This window comes from Schistosoma mansoni, chromosome 2, assembly GCF_000237925.1.
Source record: "Schistosoma mansoni strain Puerto Rico chromosome 2, complete genome".
NCBI lineage: Eukaryota > Metazoa > Platyhelminthes > Trematoda > Strigeidida > Schistosomatidae > Schistosoma > Schistosoma mansoni.
This window is the reverse complement of record NC_031496.1, coordinates 32454698-32477120: the sequence shown is the minus strand read 5'-3', so window position 1 is coordinate 32477120 and position 22423 is coordinate 32454698. Positions and strand designations below refer to the sequence as shown.

The 22423-nt window shown below is 37.8% G+C and overlaps 1 protein-coding gene across 1 annotated transcript in view; it reads left to right on the top strand.

The window, feature by feature from the left end:
• Nucleotides 1–9680: 9680 nt before the first annotated feature.
• Smp_122730 (hypothetical protein) overlaps nucleotides 9681–22423 on the top strand; it is a gene marked incomplete at its 3' end in the record, with an annotated part of 49423 nt that continues 36680 nt past the window's right edge. The window contains exons 1-8 of the mRNA XM_018796402.1: nucleotides 9681–9722; nucleotides 9756–9810; nucleotides 9844–9897; nucleotides 9934–10585; nucleotides 14131–14535; nucleotides 16051–16145; nucleotides 18334–18403; nucleotides 21542–21979. Of these exons, the coding sequence (XP_018650618.1) occupies nucleotides 10052–10585; nucleotides 14131–14535; nucleotides 16051–16145; nucleotides 18334–18403; nucleotides 21542–21979 (1542 nt within the window). The 5' untranslated portion in view covers nucleotides 9681–9722; nucleotides 9756–9810; nucleotides 9844–9897; nucleotides 9934–10051. The remainder of the gene's footprint in view (nucleotides 9723–9755; nucleotides 9811–9843; nucleotides 9898–9933; nucleotides 10586–14130; nucleotides 14536–16050; nucleotides 16146–18333; nucleotides 18404–21541; nucleotides 21980–22423) is intronic.

Here is a 22423-nt window from a genome sequence, read left to right as displayed (position 1 = left end):
TTTATAAATTAGTTGCAACCGTTTATCGGTCTACTGAACATATGGACACTCACTTATTCATTGTTATATTGTGTCATATAGGTTGATGAGCAGTTTCAATCGTGTCATATAAATTTCAAGAAGTGGAATATTATTTGTGTTGATCGATTTGTGATTTCAAAAAGCGAATTCATAAATTATTCACTGACTGAAGGGTGGTGATTGTGTTTGGTCTGGTGGACAATTATTACTATGATAATTAACCAGAATTGCCACTTAAACGACAAAAATCAATGATTGAATATCAACGAATAGTTATCAACAGAAACAAATATTTTGACTGAAACAATGTTCCGTCGAATTATTGTTACGTGGTTGAGTTCTCACAATGGATTAAAACAGTATACTTATGTCTAGAACCTGTCTTAGCACTATTCAGAAAAATGGCCTTAACTAAAAATTCATAAAACAGAGAAACATGCCCAAACATTATTCAAAGCACAACAATCCACATAAATAACACCCGGTTTTATTCAGATTCAATTCGTGTTTTAGGACTCATGACGACGATAGAGGTGAAGACGTAAATGTCGGTGTTATGATGCTGTTTGTACACTGGATAAGATGTGAATATTTCGGAATGTGATTGTAAAAGTGCATTTGACATAATACAGATTACTTACCCGTCTGTGTGGACGTATGAAGAAGCGAAAGCAGTGCAGCTACGTGAAACAAAACTCGGTAAACCATATTCACTGGAACTAGAGCATTTATTCTTTTTCTTATATACAATCATAAAATGAAGGTGGAACAGGAGGGGTGAGTATTATTTACCGTGAAAAAGATTAATCAACGTAAATGAAATTAAGAAACTAAGCAAAATCTAATGGAAGAACAAAGAAAAAGGGACACATACTTTCTTTGACCGACATCAGCATATCTTAAATAATTTCCAAACATCAGTTATGTACTTTGGATAAATTCTAGGGTCCTGGGTGAAACTCAACGCATGTCTGAATTTAGTATTGCCAGAAGAGAAAGAGAATATGAAATCAGGCGACTTTTAAAAATGGTAAAAATAAACTGAAAATATTTGTTTACCACTAATTATAAGAGAATTTTATTAATACACTATGCTTTTTATTTCTACAATCGGACGATTTCTTAAATAAGTATCCACGTAGATATGTACCTGAATAATCTATGTATTTTAACTGATGAACGATAAACGTCATACGGTCAGTCGATTCTTTTCTAACTAACTTGTCAGCTCATTCAGCAATATTCTTTGATAATTCCTTGAACTCACGTCTTTTACACATCCTAGAACATAGGCCTCAGACCAGCATTCTCCGAACACCTCTGTCAAAGACCATGCTTTCCAGTCATTGTCAGGTGCTATTCATTTTTTTGACGTCTGCCTCAGATTCCCGAAACAATGTGTCTTCATGTATATCTAATTTCATTCTAATTCACGGCTTGATTGGTGAATCAGTTTGATGATTCCCACAATCTGCATTCAAGTAACCTCTAGAGTCCTTTCGTAAATTTATCTTCATCTAAAAATTCGTTTGTTCTCTGCCACAATAGGTTTCTGCTGATGGCAGTGGTCAACGGATCTGAATTGCCTTGTGTAGACAACTGTTATGATGGTTGTAGCAGATCAACATGTATTTGCTCCGTAAAACAGAACCGTCTCGACGTTTGTATTGAGGATTCCCGTCTTTGTATGAATGCAATATTCTTCCGAACTCGACATTTTCTTCAACTATAGTAATGTTGACCTTGACTTCGCAACGCATTCGTTCTCTTATGCATCAGAATGCCCTTGTTTATCAATAGTGCTTCACAAGTACGTAAAAGCTACCGCCTATTCCAGAGCTCCACAATAAAGTGTGATTTGGTTGGTTCTCACTGTGTTGTATTTCAGAATCTTTCTTTTCATTTGTGTACGTTGAAGACTACTGCTTTGGAGGCTGCTGACTAATGCTTGTCTCCGCCCGAATCGGTTGACGCACAAGGTACGAAAGAGCCAGGTCGCCTGATAAATCAGAATCGTCTAGTTGCGTTCAAGCTGTTCATTGTTAATAATGACTGGGCAAATAAGTTACCCCTCATCATGTTAGGTCTAAGAAAATCAATAAAACAAGGAATTGGGTGCTGTCCAGATGAGTTGGTGTACGGAACTTCTTTGCACTTACATGGGAGGTCTATCATTTCAGGTAAGAGTGTTTCGACGGATGTACCCAACTAAGTAAAGCAAATAAAGAGGCACATGAATGATTTGGAAATCAACCTTTTGAGGTCACAAGAACGCCGAGTATTCGTGCTTCAGCAGCTATGCAGTAGCACTTATGTGTTCATCAGAAGAGGCTGCATGCAACCACCATTGCAACAGAATTGCGATTGTGTGTCTAGAAAGATTAAGAGAACCGATGAAACGGTGAAGGTAGAAATAGCCGGAACGACCGATGTGGTCAGCATCGATCGAGTAAAACCAGCTTCCATCGATAGTGGTCTTTATTCTACAAGCACAGATCTCTCGCACATACATTTCCTTCTCTGAATCAAATTCGCTTGATGTGCATATAATTTTGTTGTCTGTGCTCTCTGCTTATATATATGATGGTGCTTGACATCTAGATGATGTTCATCCGGACAAAGATGAAGGTTGCGTCTACTTTGTCCGATTTGGCGTTGGGACAGTTCATTCAGTAAAGCTAGAATTCTTCTCTAACATCCGTAAATTTTCTATTTTTCAGTTTCGAAAGTACAGTCAGTATATTCCTTTGTTAGCTGAACTCTATAAATGATACTATCTCACGTTCAGTCTTTGAATGGTTTGGATCTAGCTTCTACTAGGAGAATATGCTTGAGTAGTGTGAACACAAATATGTATGAATGGATGTGGAAGAGAGGAAAATATAAGAGAAAGTTTGTGGACAATTCGGCATGCGAACAAGCTACAACTACATTCATATTGATGAAAGAAACCAATACAACCGCCACATCTAGACAATAAGAAAACCTAAGCCAGAAGTTGATAGGAAGGGTTTAACACAAACCACAGATCAGTGAGTAGCAGCACATATCATGTTTGTCAAATCCATCACCACTGATAGAATTCTAGTCATCAAGTTACAGTGTGGACACTAATCGCATCGACAGAAATCTCTGGTTGACCTACGTTTCATGGTATTTGGCACTACTGGACAAGACAAACCAACAAAACTGATAGGATTGATGCCTCTTCTGGGACTCGAAGTCTCGTCACATATCTCCAGTGTGCGATGCTGTCATCAGTGTATTCACGAAATTTATAACTATCTGATGAACAATATCATTTCTGAAATTAATTTTTTTCACTTTCACACACAATTTATGCACAGAAACTGGTCGGTAAAAATAAATCCAAGTACAGCTTTACGTATCCTTTCACCTTCCTCTTAATACCATTCGACTTCGCCACTTTTTTACTTCAACTATGGTGAGAAGACTGTATTTTTTAAAGAAAATACCGTCATGGTTTTACAACATTTCTTTCATACTCTCCTAATTTCTTCTCTTGTGGAACGATTCTTCTCTACAATATGTTTGTGTGCCAGAGAGATGATGAACACTGAAGAATACGTTCTTACAAATTATATCGGAATAATATTAATGATAATATCAAGTTCATTAAAATGTGACTTGTTATATGGATTGCGTGCCCTCTTTAATATATGAACGTGATATGACCACCTATCAGAGAACAGTGATTTCATCGATCGGACCCAGTGATGAACGAAAAACCATGTGAGCAGTTTTGAGTACTTGCCAGTCCCGATTTCTGCCTAGCCCAGCCAGTTAAATCCAGAACACCAATAACAGCCTCTGCAATATGAATCACTATTCCCAAAAATACTGGGTTTATATACCAAACAAACTGACCATATCGTACCATAAAATAGAAAATAACATTTGTACAAGATTTAGCCAAATGTGGCTGTGATTAGGGGGAACAGTAACTAATGGACTAGGGATAACTCAAGAACGGTGAAGCATATAATAATAGTTCATAGGTCAAAATAAAGCTTATAATAAGAGGGACGCGAATATCAATAGTTTAGTTAGTTAACAACTATACAATAAAAATATACATATCATATTGCTCCATAAATAGTTCTCAAAGTTACCATTCATATATCTCCACGAAATATAACATGAACCTCCTGATATAAGTCAAGTCTCTTTTGATGCATTTTAATGTCATAGCTGTGATGTTAGTTTGGTGAGTCAACATAGCAAATTCAGTTCTAGGATCACCTTTGCAGAGTCGAATGAAAGACAGTTTAGGGAAACACAAATGCAAGAAATTAATCGGTTGAAAGATAGATAGAGGAAACAATTGCTGTCCCTTCCAAGACAGTATAAGTCCTTGAGGCTAAAAAAAAGTGATCAAGCATCTTCTCACTCCAGTTGTGATGATAGACTGTAGGAGAAAACATATAATATACTTTATTCCCAGCACTACAGTTGGGATGGGCTGAAATGGTCGGAAGCCGACGTTTATCGAGTTAAAAGAGTTAGTTTCGTCTAGTGCAGAAATAATACTCAGTAAATTCGTGCAGTTTGCAACTATTAAAGGAATTTTGAGCAGGGTATCCTGGTCCATACAAGAGTTGTCGTTCGAAAAAGCCAGTATCAAATCGCCATGTGTAATATGAGGCCAAATTCAGTTAATTGATGAGCGTTAGATGATACGTGGGAGTAAGTGAGGGAAAAGACGTTTATTTTTCTTATCTTTGAAGGAGACATAGATCAGCTTATTGTCAGGATCAGCGCTACCCACTGTTGTAAAAATGCACAAAAGTTCAGGCAGCTTCGAATGAGCGATTAACGGATAGTCATTGTTGGCACGCAGAGTCACAAATAGAGTGTTTATGGGTGTTAGCCTTGCTCGCATTAAGGCTGGACATAATGGAATTTGTTGATATATCTTTCTAGACAATGACTAGAATGTTACCCTTCTCAAGTCGAATACCTTATGACTCTCAGGATTATCATCGAAAAGTGGAAAGTTTGCCATCAAAACGGTGAGTATAAATAAGTTGATCAGATCGACAACCAAAGCTTTTGAAGTATAACCATTAGACGAAAGCGAATGCATATCTACGGAACAGACTGTTATGGTAGATGACCTACAGGTTAGTTGACCAGGAGAACTTGCGAAGGGCAGTGCTAAGAAATGGCCACATCTCGTGAATTTGCCTTGGCCCAAGTTATCAGGCGCCGAACACAAGTTGCTCATCGGTTGTGACGTGCCTGAAGGGTATTAGGTCGTGGACCAAAGGCTAGGTAGATGAAACAGTCTGTAAAATTATGGTCCATCACAGAATTAAAACCGCTATAATAATCAACCTAATCTCAAAAAGTATAGATTTGTCATGATGTGACAACCTAATCTACAACATCTTACGTGGAAGTCACATCATTGTCTATTTCGATTCGTCGTATCGTAACCACAAGCAATATAATGTCTAGAATTTCTAAATAACACATTGAGGCTGAAGTATGAATTATTACGAATCGGTGAGATGTCACACAAGAATGATCACATCTGAAAGACTGAGTCATGCCGTCCGACTGAATGAATGTTCCCGCGTTCATCATAGTTGCCTTCTCTCAGTGTTTAATGTTGAATATCCATTTTCCCAGTTACCTCATGTTCAGAGTTGAGGTGGTGTGTAATTGGAATCGATACCACTACAATTCCTCATTCTATTTAGACACTGCTAGGACGGATTCTTATTGGACCAACAGGCTATAACAAACACGTTAAAAGGATCGTAAACCATATTTCACAAACTGACAACTCTGTAGAACATTTAAAAAAATATATAACTATAAGTTTGCCGATGTCCTTTTCTTACAAATCATTATCTTTGAATGATTTTAAAGCAATTAGCGCAATGGAACACGATACTTATTCTTATGAAAATAAATAGGTTATTTCTTTATCTTGGTAGATAGAAAGAAATGTGGTATCCGGGAATTACGCTTTATTCGGATAAAGATTAGAAAGTTTGAGACGTCGGCTTATATGTGATAAAAACCTTCGGGAAAGCTACCCCCGTGCCATGCATCGGATGGTTGAAAGTGGGTCAATGGTTGTAGTTCCAGGGATGCGACGCTTTCCGAGTTCTCACCTTCGATTGTGTTTGCCCCATCGTGGTGTGATTAAAGTGAGGGTAGTGCTGGATTGTGTTACTAAATCTTTGTCTACCAAGTTCTAGATATAATGGCCGATATAGTGGGTATCCTGTTACTTTCCCGCAAGGAACAGCTTGTCATACCTGCGAACTTAGGGGAAGTTTTCATTCATGTAAAGGTCTCGAAGCCTGATTGTGAAGCTCTACATTACTTTTGGTGGCCAGAGAATTGTCTCCTCAACGAACCTGTGGAATATCAGACAACATCGTACCCCTTTGGGGAAATGTTCTCACCTTTCTGTGCAGATTTTAAACTGAAAAAGACGGCTCTTAAGTTTTCTAATGACTATGATGGAATTGGTACTTCACCACTTTACGTGAACGACAACCGGTATCCTTTCACAATGGTGAAGATGAGGAAACATTTGTGGTATAATCGAAAGAATTGATGATCCGAGGGGTTTTCAAGCTGAAAAAGAGATTACCAATTTGAAACTGGTAAGGGAAGTGATTCCGCAACCTGATAGAATGGGAACGGTAGTTGGTATGCTCTTGAATCAAGGGTCCATTCATAAAGCTCTTGGGATCGAATGGGACACCGAGCATAATATTTTTATATCTAGATTTGATCTAGAGAAGTAATCTTTGATCAAGAAAGGAATGCTTTCTACCGTCTCATCTCCGTTCCATCCATTAGCACTAACTTCTGCAATGCACCTTCCTGCTAAGCAACCCTTACAGAGCACTTTTAAGTCGCACATTGGCTAAGACAAGCACCTAAGTGCTAGTTTTGTGTCCTTGTGGAACGATTGAGTTTGTGCAGAAGCTCGGAACAACCAACACTCCTCGAAGTGTTAGAGATGAGAACAAAGAGAACTTTGGAACAGTCGAGTTACATTTGTTTTGTGATGCCTCCGAAACATGTCACGGTTCAGTGGCTTACTCGTCGAAAATCCCTGGGCATAAACTTGCGGACAGTGATAGTGGTTAGTTTTTTTCGTAAAAGCCAGTTCTGCTTCAGACGTTTACGACCACTTATGTTTTTCTGTTTGCCAACATTATGAGCATGCCAAATCAGCATTTTATGATGAGTCACGTGGATTGGTTGAGAGTCGGGAAACAAAAATAACCAGTCACCGACCGCTAAGTTTAATGTTTAGAGCAGATACGGTAGCCATTTTGCAAAATGCTGATGCAGAAGGCTTATTATCTTGCGTTAAGTAACATATTAGGGACGGAAATACAATGAATTATCTTATCAATACCTACATTGAGATTGCTGATGTACATGCAATACATTTTCCTATAGTGTTGTAGCGGCATTGATCGTAACCAGACTAACCTCAAAGTTAAAAATGAGCTAACCGGGAGAATAAACATTCAACATTTGTCACGGGGAGAAGGACAATAATGGTGAACGCGGGAATATCCATGCATTCAATCGAATGGCATGGATCAGCCTCGCTGATGTGGTCATTCCGTATAACGTGTCTTTATTTCCATTAAATATATAATCCTATCTTCAGCCTAAATGTGTTCTTCGCAAGTACTGAGTATCATATTCTAGATTGTTATGATACGATGAGTCAGTATAGACCATAATATGAATTCCATGTAAGGTCTTATAGATTAGGTAGTCACGTCAATACATATTTACAATTTTGGGATTAGGTCTATGTTTTTAATAATACTAATAACGAAGTAGACCATAATTCTACAGTGTCGCCTTATGAGGCATAGATGTACATGGTTTGGAGTACAACTTAACGGGAGTGGTATAATATATGACTGATCTGTGTGAAAGTAACTGTGAAATGTTACTGGGCATCATAAACATAATACAAAACAGTCTAACGCTTCTTTGACATTCACCTGAGTAACTTCTGCAGTTATGCAATGAGGATTTGAAGCAACCAATAGTCCGACACCAGGTTAACTCGAGAGAATGAGGATTAAATATGGTGTATCAGTGAGGTAATTCTGGGATTCGGATAGCATTGCAGACTGATTTGGTAAGGATCCCGAAATAATTCGAGCCATATACCCAGCACTGACTGAGCGAACGATAAAGATGAAGTCCAAGGCTGAAGGGAATTTCAACTTCACACTCACAACAAATTTCTGGCATTTGTATTGTCTCACAATTGATTGATCACTGGGTGGTGATCAATGTCATGCATGTCAAGTCCTTCTTAGTGCTGATCGAATGCCATCGATCAAGTTGCAATGTGGCCACCAGTCTAGGTGGCTCAACACTGCTTGCGCTATATATATATATTAAAGTAGGGTGATGGTTGGAGGTGGTCAACAGGAACAGATACAGGTACACCTTGCTGACGAGTGCCAAGTAGCACGAAACCCGGGTCCAGGGTTTCCTGTTAACCACCTCCAACCACCACCTTACCTCAATATTTGTATTATCTGTTTGACAATGGAACTCGGGAATCAGAAATTCGATAGGCAGTGGTCAGGTAAGTAAAATTGTCGGGTATAGACTGTGACGAAAAATGGAGTATGAAATAGAGTGAGGAAAGAAGATAAATTTAAAGTCGGCATCTAGTGGAGGCTTACACCAGGGTGAGTGTTTTAAAGGCAGTTGTGCGTTCGCGTTGTCTAGTGGTTTTAATTACGAGTGGTTGACATTTTAACAAACATATTACACCGGAGCATTTATATGCTGCCCATGCTTGTTAAAGGACTATGATGGTCGATTATAATTACAGTTGGTTAGCTATTTTCATCGATTGAGCTAGTTACTGAAGTTTGAATACTAGTCAACACTGATTTAAAACAGCCGATGATCTAAGTAACCGACATACCAATGCATTAGTGGATTATTGGAACGTTATTCGAAGTCCGGTTATCTACTGCTACTGTATACGGAAACCTGCTAGATGCGAGCTTCTTCTACTCCGTACACAACCAATCGAACTATCTGCAGATATATATGTAGCGTTAAGCAAATCCTCAAAATAAATGGCTTCGCGAAACTCAACATTGGAGATTAATAATTTAAACAGAAACTTGTCTCTGATGGCGACAGGTCAAGAATCGCGGCAGTATTTTTCCACAGACTACTCGAAGACTCTTTAATATCAAAATATCTGTGTGTAGAAAATTTAGGAGACTTCAGACTACCAAAATTTATCTTTGAGAAATCCAGTAGCAGAATTGACAAATAATCCCCTCATCCCTTCTTTGAACATTGGAATTAATCTTTCTTTCAGTTTTCCATGGCGGAGCGAGAAAATCTAAGTATGAACATGAAAGATCCTTAGGATAAAGTTTTTTCTATTTCTCCATCAACCGATTGAAACCAACTGAACATAATGTAGCTTCTACGAGATACCCTCTTGGAATAAAATTTGTAGAATTCTTTCTACCAAAAATTCATGGTGGACTCATTGAATAGCTCTTTTCAACGATGTTACATCTATATGTACGGAACAGATAGTGGTTTGTTTTCTAACATCAAATTCAAGGTCTCAGTGATCTGTATATTTCAACCGAGATCGGTCAATGGTGTTGTAGCAGGTGGCAGTACGATTCATGGTATGTTTAGGTTTCTCGGTGTTTATCCACTAGGAACAAGTCACTACATTAATTCTAAAATCGTTCTTTGTGGATTCGAAAACAAAAAGTATGTCGTTTTTGAGCTTATTCCTACTTCTAGTTAATAGCGAAGCAGCTTCCCTTTGTGATCACTTAGTAGAACTCTATTTATCAGGTTAGGCTTTCTCTGGGTTAATTGTATACTTTTCAGAGGCCCTTACTCGATCTATTGCTATTGCCAAGCAAAACAAAAGAACATCAGTTTCCCCCGAAGATTTCGAGAACATCATTGTCCAAATTTTCCTAGATTTTTCTGCTTGATCTCCACAATGGCGTTGACAGAATTAAGAAACCTATTGTTATTGGTACTAGATATGACTCCCGCCACATGGGGTTCTTGTAAAAGTGAATTTGGTTTACCAAATTGCATTGAGGCAGTCCTTGGTTTCGCAAATAGTCATTTAATGTTGTCTCCACATAATGAATTAGCAGTAATAGGAGTTACACCTTCGAAAATAAAGTTTATTTATCCAAACGACTTGGATCCCCCTACTAGTGCTTCAAATGACGGCCAGAATGATGCACTTAGCTGTATGAATAACACTGTCAGGCAACTAGCATTAAGCCTTGTTACCTCCTGTTCTTCTACAAGCACACAAATTGTTTTGGCTGGTGCGATAATAAAAGCATTGTGCTATTACCTTCGGCGCTGTCGTGAATTACAGCCGTCTACAAGACATTTAGATGATTCCTTGGAGATGACTGTGGAGTTTAGTGAAGGAAGTGAAAAGATTTCCTCTCGGATACTGATTATTAAGGCGTCTGATGACAATTCTTCTCAATACTTAGCGTTGATGAATTCCGTGTTCACAGCTCAAAAGCTTCATGTTCCAATAGACACATGTGTGTTATCATTACCACAACAGTCAGATAATTTAAATGGCAGGGGTGGGCCAAGTTCTCTCGGACACTCAAGTCTTCTTCAACAAGCTGCAGATCTAACTGGTGGAATTTACTTGCAAGTGCCAAGAGTTTCTGGTTTGCTACAGTATTTGTTATCAGTATTTTTGCCATCGTCTAAAATGAGGACATCTCTCTTACTTCCAGATAGTCGATCCAGTGGTTTATCGTTTGGTGTTGACTTTCGAGCTGCATGCTTTTGTCATAAACGTTTGATAGACATTGGTTATGTTTGTTCGGTATGCTTGTCTGTATTTTGTGAGTTTAATCCGATATGCCCTACTTGTAATACACCTTTTTTGTTACCAGCTGTACAAAATATGTGAATAAATGCAAAACAAGAGACTTGTTCTTTTCTTCTTGACAATGTATATTTACTTGAGATGCTTATTCGCATTATAGATGTCTGACGAACGTCCAATGAAAAAAGCAGAAAAACACAAGGTAACGAGTCTTTATGTGTAGTGTTTATTTACATATATTTTTACATTAAGCTGTGTATTCATTACATGGTTGTGGAACATCCACTTTATTTATTTAAACACAAATATTGGTACAACGGGGCACCAGACACATATGCGCTACACAAATCTTATTTAACGTATGTGAGGGCTTTGATACTGCCCGGATGCCCAGATCGAAGCAGGTGGTTTTCTTAGGGGGCCATACCCCGAGCATTTGACCTAAAGGTCTGATCCAGAACGCTGTGGAGCATCACTAGGAGATGCGGTCCCACGGTATCCGGTGACCAACAATTGGTTCATACGCCATTTATTCCCTCAGGATACTGGAGCCCGTGTGCACCAATGGTTTGGAATCAGGGCTTTCCAACTTCCCTAGGTGAACATTCCTTGTCCACCAACCCGGTTAAAGCGCCAAACATTCGCTTTCCGTCCTCTCACTTTGTGAACAACACCCCGCCACAAGAAGGCAGTGAGTAGGACTGCTCTGAATCGAGGCTATATACGCGTGGCCATGTGAGAGCATTTGGAGAGGGAGATCGTACCCTCCCCATTCTCGGCCGTACCAGGGCATTTGGGGGAACATCCAAACATATCTATAGGCAAATAATTTGCGGTTCCAATCTTAGGTTCATATTCTACATTCCATCTTCTGGTGACCAAACTACAATACGTATATGTGTACGTGTTTTTATTCTCCTTAAATATTTATAAAAGCTGAGTCACCCTAATATTATCTAAGTCTATCATACGGAACTACGATGAGTCAGATGTCTACTGCATTACTTATTGTTTGTTTACCGTCTATCATTTACTTGCACGGAAACATGGCCGGTAAGAGTAGAGGATATTCGTAGGCTACTAGTGTTCGATCATAGGTGTCTTCGAAGCATTGCTCGTATATCCTGGGACCACCGGGTAAGTAATGCAGTTGTTAGGAAACGAGTACTAGGTAGGGATGGCAAATCGATTGATGAAGTAGTGAAACTTCATCAGTTGAGATGGCTGGGACATGTGTTACGTATGCCCGACCACCGACTGCCCCGACGTGCAATGTTTCATGGTGTAGGAGTAGGTTGGAAGAAAGCTAGGGGTGGCCAGACCAAAACGTGGCACAAATCCATGAAGTCACTGACAAGTGAACTGGGCCATGTTGGTAGGTGTAGACTACCTGGTTGGGATTCGCGAGATGACAGCAACCGATGGTTAGAGACCTTGAATGACATGGCTCAAAATCGTTTGCAATGGCGAAGATGCATCCACTCTTTGTGTTCTACCAAATTCTAATCTTCTGAATTTCTCATGTCTTTATGTTTTTCTCTTTCCAAATTTATTTCACTGTGTTATACTCCTTCAATAATTTCTTCAAACCCTAATCTTTTGGATTTCTGATTATACTCTTACTACTTCTTCCACTATGGGATTTGAATCGACAACTGCATCTCTGTGCTAATGTGGTATGGCAACTCGAACTGATGTACGTACGTACGAAGTTCTACGTTGTGACTGACTGACTGACTGCACGGAGTATACATTTTCTAAATTTAATCCTTATCCAAATTTTCATGTTTACTTTGTCATCAACATGTTTAGTCGACCGGAGATGTATGGAGTTAAGTAGGATATGTATTTTGTTGATATTATGCAATTACCGTTATTATTTGATGGAAGTCACTAAAAGGCCATTAAAAGCTAAACTGAGAAAGGAAATCAGTTGATAAAGTTGTTGGTTGTTGGTCTTATGTTGATAGATGAGACCATTTTTTTGGGGTCCTGGGGGATTATAGTGACCAATAGTTGGAGACTTTGGGCAACAATTGGAAGTCTGTTGCAGTGACACAGACCCATTTAATCTTTGTTTACCTTCTAAATTCCGAATTTCTCAATATTATTTTATACTTTTCATTCCGCGAATTTATTCTTGAATTATATTCTATATCTAGTCTTTTACTACCTCTGATACTACTACTAATAAGTTCATTTCGCTGCACTGATATGAATATCACCCTGGGTCAATGTCTACTTGACTCACGTTCTTTTGTCGCTTATAACCAGATAACGGAAATAAATACATACGTAAAATACATTGTAAATGAAATAATATTCATTGCACGAAAAAATTTAAATGAAAGTATGATATTCAATAGATTTTATCTTGTCTTTTGTTTACAGCTATCTGATCCACTTGACGATGTAGCTTGGAAAATTATGGTAAGTTCTAGCGGAAAATGTACTTATTCAGAAATTTGTCGTCAATTTTGTCATTTTGAATGTCGAAGTGGTCTGTGAGGTACATATTGTTTTTTAGACTTACAGTATTGTTAGAATACTATAAGTTATCTAGTGAAGGATTTTAGTGTTCAAAGCATATTTAACTTTCAAACAATAGGAAATAGCTTCGAATCTTACTACTCTATGTACTTTGATTTGGTCAGTCGAGTAACATCACGAGCTTTAACATAATATTCTTTATGCAGTTGATATGTCAATCCGAAATGACCTGGTTGGTCAATGAATAAAGATAGAAATATCTAGTATATCACATATCTCTATTGTAATTTATACCTCTACTTATTGTATTTTCCAAAAAATAACTTGTTTTTGGTTCATATTTGGTTCTTGATCAGACTGTCTGGTTACTGAGTACGTGTCCTATGTGAGATTAAGCAACACTGACGCTCTGACAGGACTTTTCAGGTTAATGTAAGTGAAATTACATACGTGAAATGGAAGACTTGAAGCGTTAGATATGTGTATGCAAATGAAAGAAAGATCAGTGACTGATAACTACATATGGAAATATGATAATCCTCTAAATACAGGGGAGCATACAATTAACTAACCGGTATTACGCTCTTACAACATTACGGTAGACGACAAGTTTAATAAATAGAAATTAATTAAAAAATCTGCTCATATACTGTCACCTAAAGTACTGAAATAAATGCTAAAATTTCTCTTGTTTAAAATCTTTATCATGTCATTAGCGAAAAATGGGTTATGAACATGGTCAAGGATTGGGTGTTAATGCTCATGGTGTAGTTGAACCGGTTGCATTGAGTAAACAAAAAGGCAGAAGTGGTCTCGGCTCAGTAAAAACAACATCATCATCTGATAAAAAGATTGAATCGTTGTCAGGCGAACTCTACCAATCTTCCAATCCAAATTTAGTCTGGCATGAAGGTTGTGATGATGATTATACTACAGCTGATGGAGATTATACCTGGTCATGGTCAATGGAAGGCGAATGTCCTACTAATACTTTATCGGAATTAAAGTCTCTAATTATCAGTCCCGATGAACCGGAGGCTTTAGGTCCGCCTATTGAAGAGTTGGATAATGAAGATAAATTCTGCTCGACTCATCTTGTTCAGGAAGTTTTAAACTATAAGGTCCGGTGATGTTTCTCGACTAATTTACTTAGTTTTATGTGTTTTTTAAAAAAAAGGTAGAATATTTGATCATTAGTTTATTTTCGAGACATTCACACTTTTAATCATCGATTTAGTTTACTGTATGTCCAGTACTAGTATAAAACTAGGTTTTGAGAAAATTGGTGGCAGCCAAATGGAGGAGTGGGATAAATTCAAGAATATTCTGTCTCAGTAATCGCCGCATTGATGCATAGACTTTCTTAATAGCGTCATCTCAATCGTAATCAATGGTAACGCGGTTCAAAATTGATCTCAGGATGTTCAAATGCATTTATTGTTTGTTCACTTCTGGATCTCAAGTTTTAATAGTAATACATTTTATTATCTGAGTTAATCTCTTCTTATTTTATTTATTTAAGCACATAAATATTGGTACAAAAAAGCACCAGATACATATGCGCCTCACAAATCTCATTTGATTTGTGTGAGGGCTGTGATTCTTCCCAGGTGCCCAGACTGAAGCAGGTGGTTTTCTTAGGGGGCCACACCCGAAGCCTTTGACCTAAAGGTCTAGTCCACAAGGCAGTGGAGCATTGTGAGGAGGTGCAGTCCCATAGTAGCCGGTGACCGACGGCTGGTTCATACGCCATTTATTCCCTCAGGATATTGGAGCCCATGTGCACCATTGGTTTGTAATCAGGATTTTACAACTCCCCTAGGTGGTTTTTCCGTATCCACCAACCTGGTTAAAGCTCCGAACATTCGCTTTTCGTCCTCTCACTTTCGTAAACAACACCCCCGCCACAAGAAGGCAGTGAGTAGGACTTCTGTGAATCGAGGCTATATATTCGCTGGCCATGTGAGAGCATTTGGAGAGGGAGAGCGGACTCTTCCCACTCTCGGCCGTACCAGGGCATTTGGGGGTCATTGTGTTACGACTCCCACTCTCTTGAATGGATTTGGTAACCGAACCTTGGTTAGGTTACTGGTAATGTTTCGGAATGAAGTGAATTATCTTGTTCATTTGTCCAGATTTGAGTTGATTGGTTTGCATTTGAAGTTTAACATCACGGTCTTATTTCAGTTAAACATTCATTAAAAAGAAGGAAGCTCCGGTCAACTGTTAAATCCCATCGTAGGAATGTTTAGTAGTGAGTATTCATGGGTCCACCATTGAGGATAGAACCCAGAACCTTCACGTCTAACTATGAGCACTGAACCTTTAGATCATTGAGTTGGTATCCAGTGGCTAACATATCCAGTTCCAATTAACTCGTAATATTTCGCAACCATCATCTATTGTTATTAATGATACTTATCTCACGCTTGACATGTTGAACTCTACTAGCCACAACCTGTCATTGGTAAGCACATGTTAGGTGTTATGAAAATCGTATTCACTATCTAGCAGTTGACATTTGATTACATAAAACTGTGTTTAATTTGGCTGCACATCTTCCCTATTCTGTCTTTGTATTACATTTGGGATGATGATCTAATCATCTTTCCCTTTCTTTTTCTTACTTTGTATAGAATCAGTTGGATTATTTATCAAAATTGAATGTCACTAAAAGTCATGAACGTTGTAATCCATATGAACTGATAAAAAAGGGGATTTTTATGAACAGGTGAATATGATGGTATATTAGTTTTTTATTTGTTACTTAGTAACCAATAATATTATGATCTGGTAGTTGACGGTTAATTGCCAAAAATCCCAGTGCAAAGATCCATAGTAAATATAGAACTAATGGAGAGTGTGAAATAATGGTTCAGACCAAAAAAGATGTGTAGACTGTGCAGTGGTTAAAATTAGTCGACACAACACTCTAAATCTAGGTTTCGTGATAGTTTGCACTCACCAGCTAGGTGTACTTGCAATCGTATGGGAACTGATACCCTTCCCCTTAGGCTTCGAACCCACTGAGTTATTGGCAAATGGTAGTAAAAGTGGTGGCTGATAAGTATGAGAGATAGTGATTCACTTGACGAACATGGAAAAGTTGATGGAAAAAGATAAAACTTAGACTTAGTAGCTGGTATTAATAGGTGTAAAGAATTAAAATATCTCAATGATGGTTTTAATCATTCATACGAAAAATCGGAACTCACTTAAGAACCATAGTAGTAAGATGACAGATTGAAAATGAGACTTTAGAACACATTGTTTAGGCTCAAGTTGCCGTATGTTAACACCTCTACATTGTGAAAGGTTTTGATTCATTAATTTTTTGGGGTTTATTTACTTAACTATATGTGATAATTTTCAAAAGACAATGTTGGTGGGACAGCATAACCAGAATCAGTCTTTTAAGTGACTTGAATACTTAGGCAAATAAGACTGCCTGGAGGTACGTTTAAAAATGAGGTCATTTGGCTCTTTTTTTGTTGCCATGACCATACTATCTGACTGTTTATAAAGTATGAAGTATAACGTATAACATTTAATTTTGTTCCACTTACTGTGGTATGGTTGCTTGTATAGGTGTCGAAATACATGATTGACTAATGAATCGAGTACACATCGTGTAAATAGTGACACAGTTACAGGTGGAATAACATATATATTAGAATATTTATTTATTTATTTATTTATTTAAACACGAACATTGGTACAAAGAGACACCAAATACATATGCGACACACTTTGCCATTTGATCATTTGAGCTGGAATACTACCTGGCTAATCAGACCGAAGCAGGTGGTTTTCTTAAGAAAACACTCCCCGAGCCTTTGACGTAGAGGTCTAATCTACAACGCAGTGGAGAAACGTTAGGTCATGCAGTCTCATGGTAGCCGGTGACCAACAGTAGGTTCATACGCTATTTTTTCCCTTAGGATCCTAGAGCCCATGTACACTAATGGTTCGAAACCAGGGTTTCCAAACTCCTCTAGATGTATCCAACCGATCAAAGCGCCGGACATTCGCTTTTCGTACTCTTGATTTCGTCAACAAAACCGTCTCGAGAAGGCAGTGAGTAGGACTTCCTTGTCAGTGGTTGTATACGGGTGCCTATGTGAGAGCATTTCGAGAGAGCTAACTCTCAACACCCTCAACCGTATCAGGGCATTTGGGGGCATAAAAATGACTAGTCATTTATGTACACACTTCATTGGTTTTACGCTTTCCCGTCGAATAATCTAAGTTGAGCAAGAGAATGATGATCAACTGTCAAAGATCGAATGACAATTGTTGATATCATCAATATTTTCACAGCTATGATGGTACATATTATACTATTTTAAACCTGTTAATTTCATCTCATCGTGTTGATGTAATGTGGCAACTTTGACTAACCCATATTTGTGCCAAGTTTTACGTGTTCATTATAACTAGTTAATCACCTCAGTGATTTCAACACGTTGATCTGCGTCTCATAAAAAGTGATATCCAGTTCAACAATAATGATATATAATTTGGTTTGTAATGGTTTCTTAGTTTCTAATCCTAATCACATTATGTGTATTCTGTAGTGGTATTTGATTGATTAAGCTTAATCATATGAAATAATGAGAATTATTGAAATGTTATGAAATTCAACAATTTAAAAGTTGAAGTAAAAAATGAATCATTTCAACTATCCGGTTATCATAGACCAGGTATTCTCTCCTCTAGACGACCTGGACAACAGGTCATCCATATCGGCTCCGTGCTTAGCGTGGACGCCTGATCAACATGAGCACCCATATGCCAGAACTCCTGGTCCCACGAAATCGCGCACACTGGCCTCCAAGTAGCTAGATTACAGGCGCATTCCACCACGCTACACAATTATTATTATTACACTATTATTTTCACTATTTTTAATCTTTTAGGGCTGCAATGAAAATGGCCAACATCGATTCAATCTTTAATGGAATGTTTACAACTGCTGCTCCGAAAGATGTAAGTGTATATTTTGAGTTAAATAAAACAATAGCGGTCGTGTTTATTTCACTGTTACATTTCTTCAAATAATTCTTCTAATACGGGAGATGGTTATGTGTAAAGAATAAGTGAAAATGTGATTATTTGGAAGCTGTTTGCTGCTGCTTCAATTGATATCCATATTCAGTTTATCCTTAATATCCGACCTAATAGAGATGTTTGGGGATAAAAGAATAGCTAAACACTGTGGATATATAAATCACGAAGTTAAACCTACTATATACGTATGAAATAGAATGGGCGTAAGGACTAATTTCTCGGCTAGCTGAAAGACATATATGGGTGAGATTGCAGATCATCAATATTCAGCATATGAACTCGTAATTTTCAGTACTGTTCAACACAAACTCTGGTAGTCTCAAATGGACCAGCACTTAAATCGAGAACACAGTGTACACACTTGTAAGTATATTACATTTTTAACTCGAATTTGGGGCGTATTAATAAACAAAGAGATTATTAGCTAACACAACTACCATATCTGCACACAGCCGATGCAAATGTTGGGCTTTATGTAACCACTGAAAAATTTCCATCATATTAAAACAAGAGATGTATACGAAATATTCACTTCAATTATCTCAAATCTTTACACTTCACTTTTGTAGTTAACACGTTATCAAACATTTTATTGGAACTATCTACATTTATCAGTAGAGAGTGAGTTGTACTTGAGGCATTCTTAAATTCTCTAGCGTCAGGATAGATAGTCCAATATCAGTAACCAAAAATTCATAGGTTATAATTTATCAGTTGTCATCTCTGATCAGCAAATTACAACATACAAGAATAGAAAGTTTATGACCAATAACATTCGAAATAGAAACTTTTCCAAGCTTGATTATAACATTGCAATCTAATGACGCCAACTTGTTGACTGAAACGATGGGTCTGGTGCTCAGTGTCAACAATAGAATTATGAAACAAACTGTCAAACAAATGTTTTACATAACTTTATAGTACCTTGAGAGTTCCATAAGGGCTTATCTGGAAATACCATATTGAAATTCCACTCTAAATTTCATTATTCATTAATACGCCCCAAATTTGAGTTAAAAAACATAATATACTTACAAGTGTGTCTACTATCATCTTCCTAATTTGATTGCTGGTCCATTTGCACATATCACAGAATATGTTGAAAAGTACTGGGAAGTACGAGTTTGTGTTTGGAATCCAATCCTATTACTTATGTTTGCTCTTTAAACATCTTTATCATACAAGCTGAAGATAGTCTTTCGAATGTTCTGAAAGAACATTGCTCAAGTTAAAAGCCGGTAAAGTAGTTTTATAAAAACATGTTTTCCCTCCCATAGCTTTTTCATTTGTTGTGCACTGAATACAGGAAAGTACACTTTTGATTTTGATGTAATGCGTCTCTAATCTTTTTGCAACATGACACTTGATATTACGCAAATTTTTAACAACAACAAAATTCGTTAAATCAATGTAGAAATTGGCACACTCTGTTCGCTAACTAACAAGTATGATCGGTGTAGTAGTATGGAATTCGACTATTTTGAGGTGTTGGAGGTTTGTAGCTCAGGTGGGTGATTTAGGTGGAGTTTTGTTATCTGAGCTAGATGGTTTAGTCGTGGAGCTTTCTTCGTCCTTCTGAACGACATTATCAGCACAAACTTGAGCTCAGAGAACAAAAAAACCCAAATTCGACTATCGGAGGGTAGCATGTTATCTATTCACGTAGTGAGTCAATATATAACGTGGCATAAGTTTCTAGTAGTCTTAGATATATTTAATTTTGTAGGGTTATAAGCTCCGTTGTGCCTCTTCTCGTGCTTATATTGCTTCGACATTAAAGCAGTACTCAAAGCTAAATACGTCTATGTCACACTACCCAATTTACACATGTATTGCTCTGTGTTTATCCGTTTAATGCTTCTGAGTTATTAAGACAGCTTCTATCATGTAAGTACTACTTCTATCAACCTGCAGTGCTTTTTTCTTACTTTTCTGCGTAAACAATTCTCAGGAAAATTTATTTATTTAAACACATAAATATGGGTACAAGGAAGCACCAGATAAATATGCGCCTCTCAAATGAAATGAGATTTGTGTGAGGGCTGTGATACTGCCCAGGTGCCCAGACTGAAACAGGTGGTTTTCTTAGGGGGCCACACCCGGAGCCTTTGACCTGAAGGTCTAGTCCACTAGGCAGTGGAGCATTGTGAGAAGATGCAGTCCCATGGTAGCCGGTGACCAACAGTTGGTGCATACGCCATTTGTTCCTTCAGGATACTGGAGCCCATGTGCACCATTGGTTTGTAATCAGTGTTTTCCAACTCCCCTAGGTGGACTCGCCTTGTTCACCAACCCGGTTAAAGCTCCGAACATTCGCTTTCTGTCCTCTCACTTTTGTCAACAATACCCCCGCCACAAGAAGGCAGTTAGTAGGACTTCTCTGAATTGAGGCTATATATTCGCGTGGCCATATGAGAGCATTTGGAGAGGGAGAGCAGACTCTCCCCACTCTCGGCCGTACCAGGGCATTTGGGGGAAAAGATGAGACCCCAACATATGATATTGACTGGCAGTGTCTTTTGTTAACTGATTGCCTTTTGGAAATGTGAAACACTGAGACGTTATGTTTTTTACCCCAACAAGTGTGATTCGATCTAGTACATACAATTGAACTGCCTCCTTATTTCAAACAAACAATTCAACGGATGTGTCCTAGTTTTATAACATGAGTACATCTTTGGTGAATGTTATATCGTAGTGAAGATTGCATTACGGGTAGCTTCTGAGAACTAATAATAGACTAATATTGTATATATATTCTTATTGTATAACTATTCTGTAACTAGATTGTATATATCTATACTTCTTTTATTACAAGCTTTATTTTGATCTATAGACTCAATTTGTTGTGTCTTTAAGTCCGGATAATTATCACGTGATTTATTCGCCAACCGAAATGTGACTTATACAATCTTAGTACTGTACCAAACCAATAATGCTCGACCAGTATAAGCAGCCTAGAGTCCTTATTAGTCCTCTGTTCTCATAGAACTTCCAGTTTAGTTCGGGACGCCAACAATTTTCTCTTATTATCGTCTTACTTTCCCTTTTACACAGGATATATTATATTTTGCTGATATTTGTGCTGGTCCTGGAGGTTTCTCAGAATATACTTTATGGCGACGATGTAATGCTCCATATCATACTCACTCATCAAACACTACACTCAGTCCTAATCATCATTCCAATATCAATGATAAATTACTAGAGGATACTACTGAATCTATCGATCATAACAGTCCTACTAATAAAACTAGTACTACTTCAGAGAAACAACAACCATTACTGTCTGCTAAAGGATTTGGTTTAACATTAACTGGTCAATGTGATTTTCGTGAAAATGATTTCTTGGCTGGTCCAAAAGAAGCTTTTATGGCACATTATGGAGCAGAACGTGATGGGGATGTTACAAAATGGTCGAATTTAGCCTCATTCGCATCATTTATTGGTCGTAGTACAAATAATGCCGGTGTACATATTCTAATGGCAGATGGAGTTAGTTCGATGATAAATTTCTTTGTGATGAATGAGAGTGTATTTCAAATCGTGTTCTTATATGTTTGTCTGTTTACTACTTAACTTTTTAGTTTGACACTGGAATTTTCTTAAGAGAGAAAGTTTTAGACTTGATGTATGGGATGTATGGGATCAATTAAGGGACGAGTATACTGCTCAGCAGTTCGCTCTGTTCTACTTCACGGCTGTGAAACACGGCCATTAAGAGTAGAAGATACTCGTAAGTTACTAGTATTTGACCACAGATACCTTAGAAATATTGCTCGCATCTGCTGGAATCACCGGGTAAGTAATAGTGAGGCTAGATACAGGGTATTAGGAAATGATTGTAAATCAGTTAATGAGGTCATGAATCTTCATCGACTGAGATGGTTGGGCCACGTGTTACGTATACCTGAACATCGATTACCACGACGCGCTATG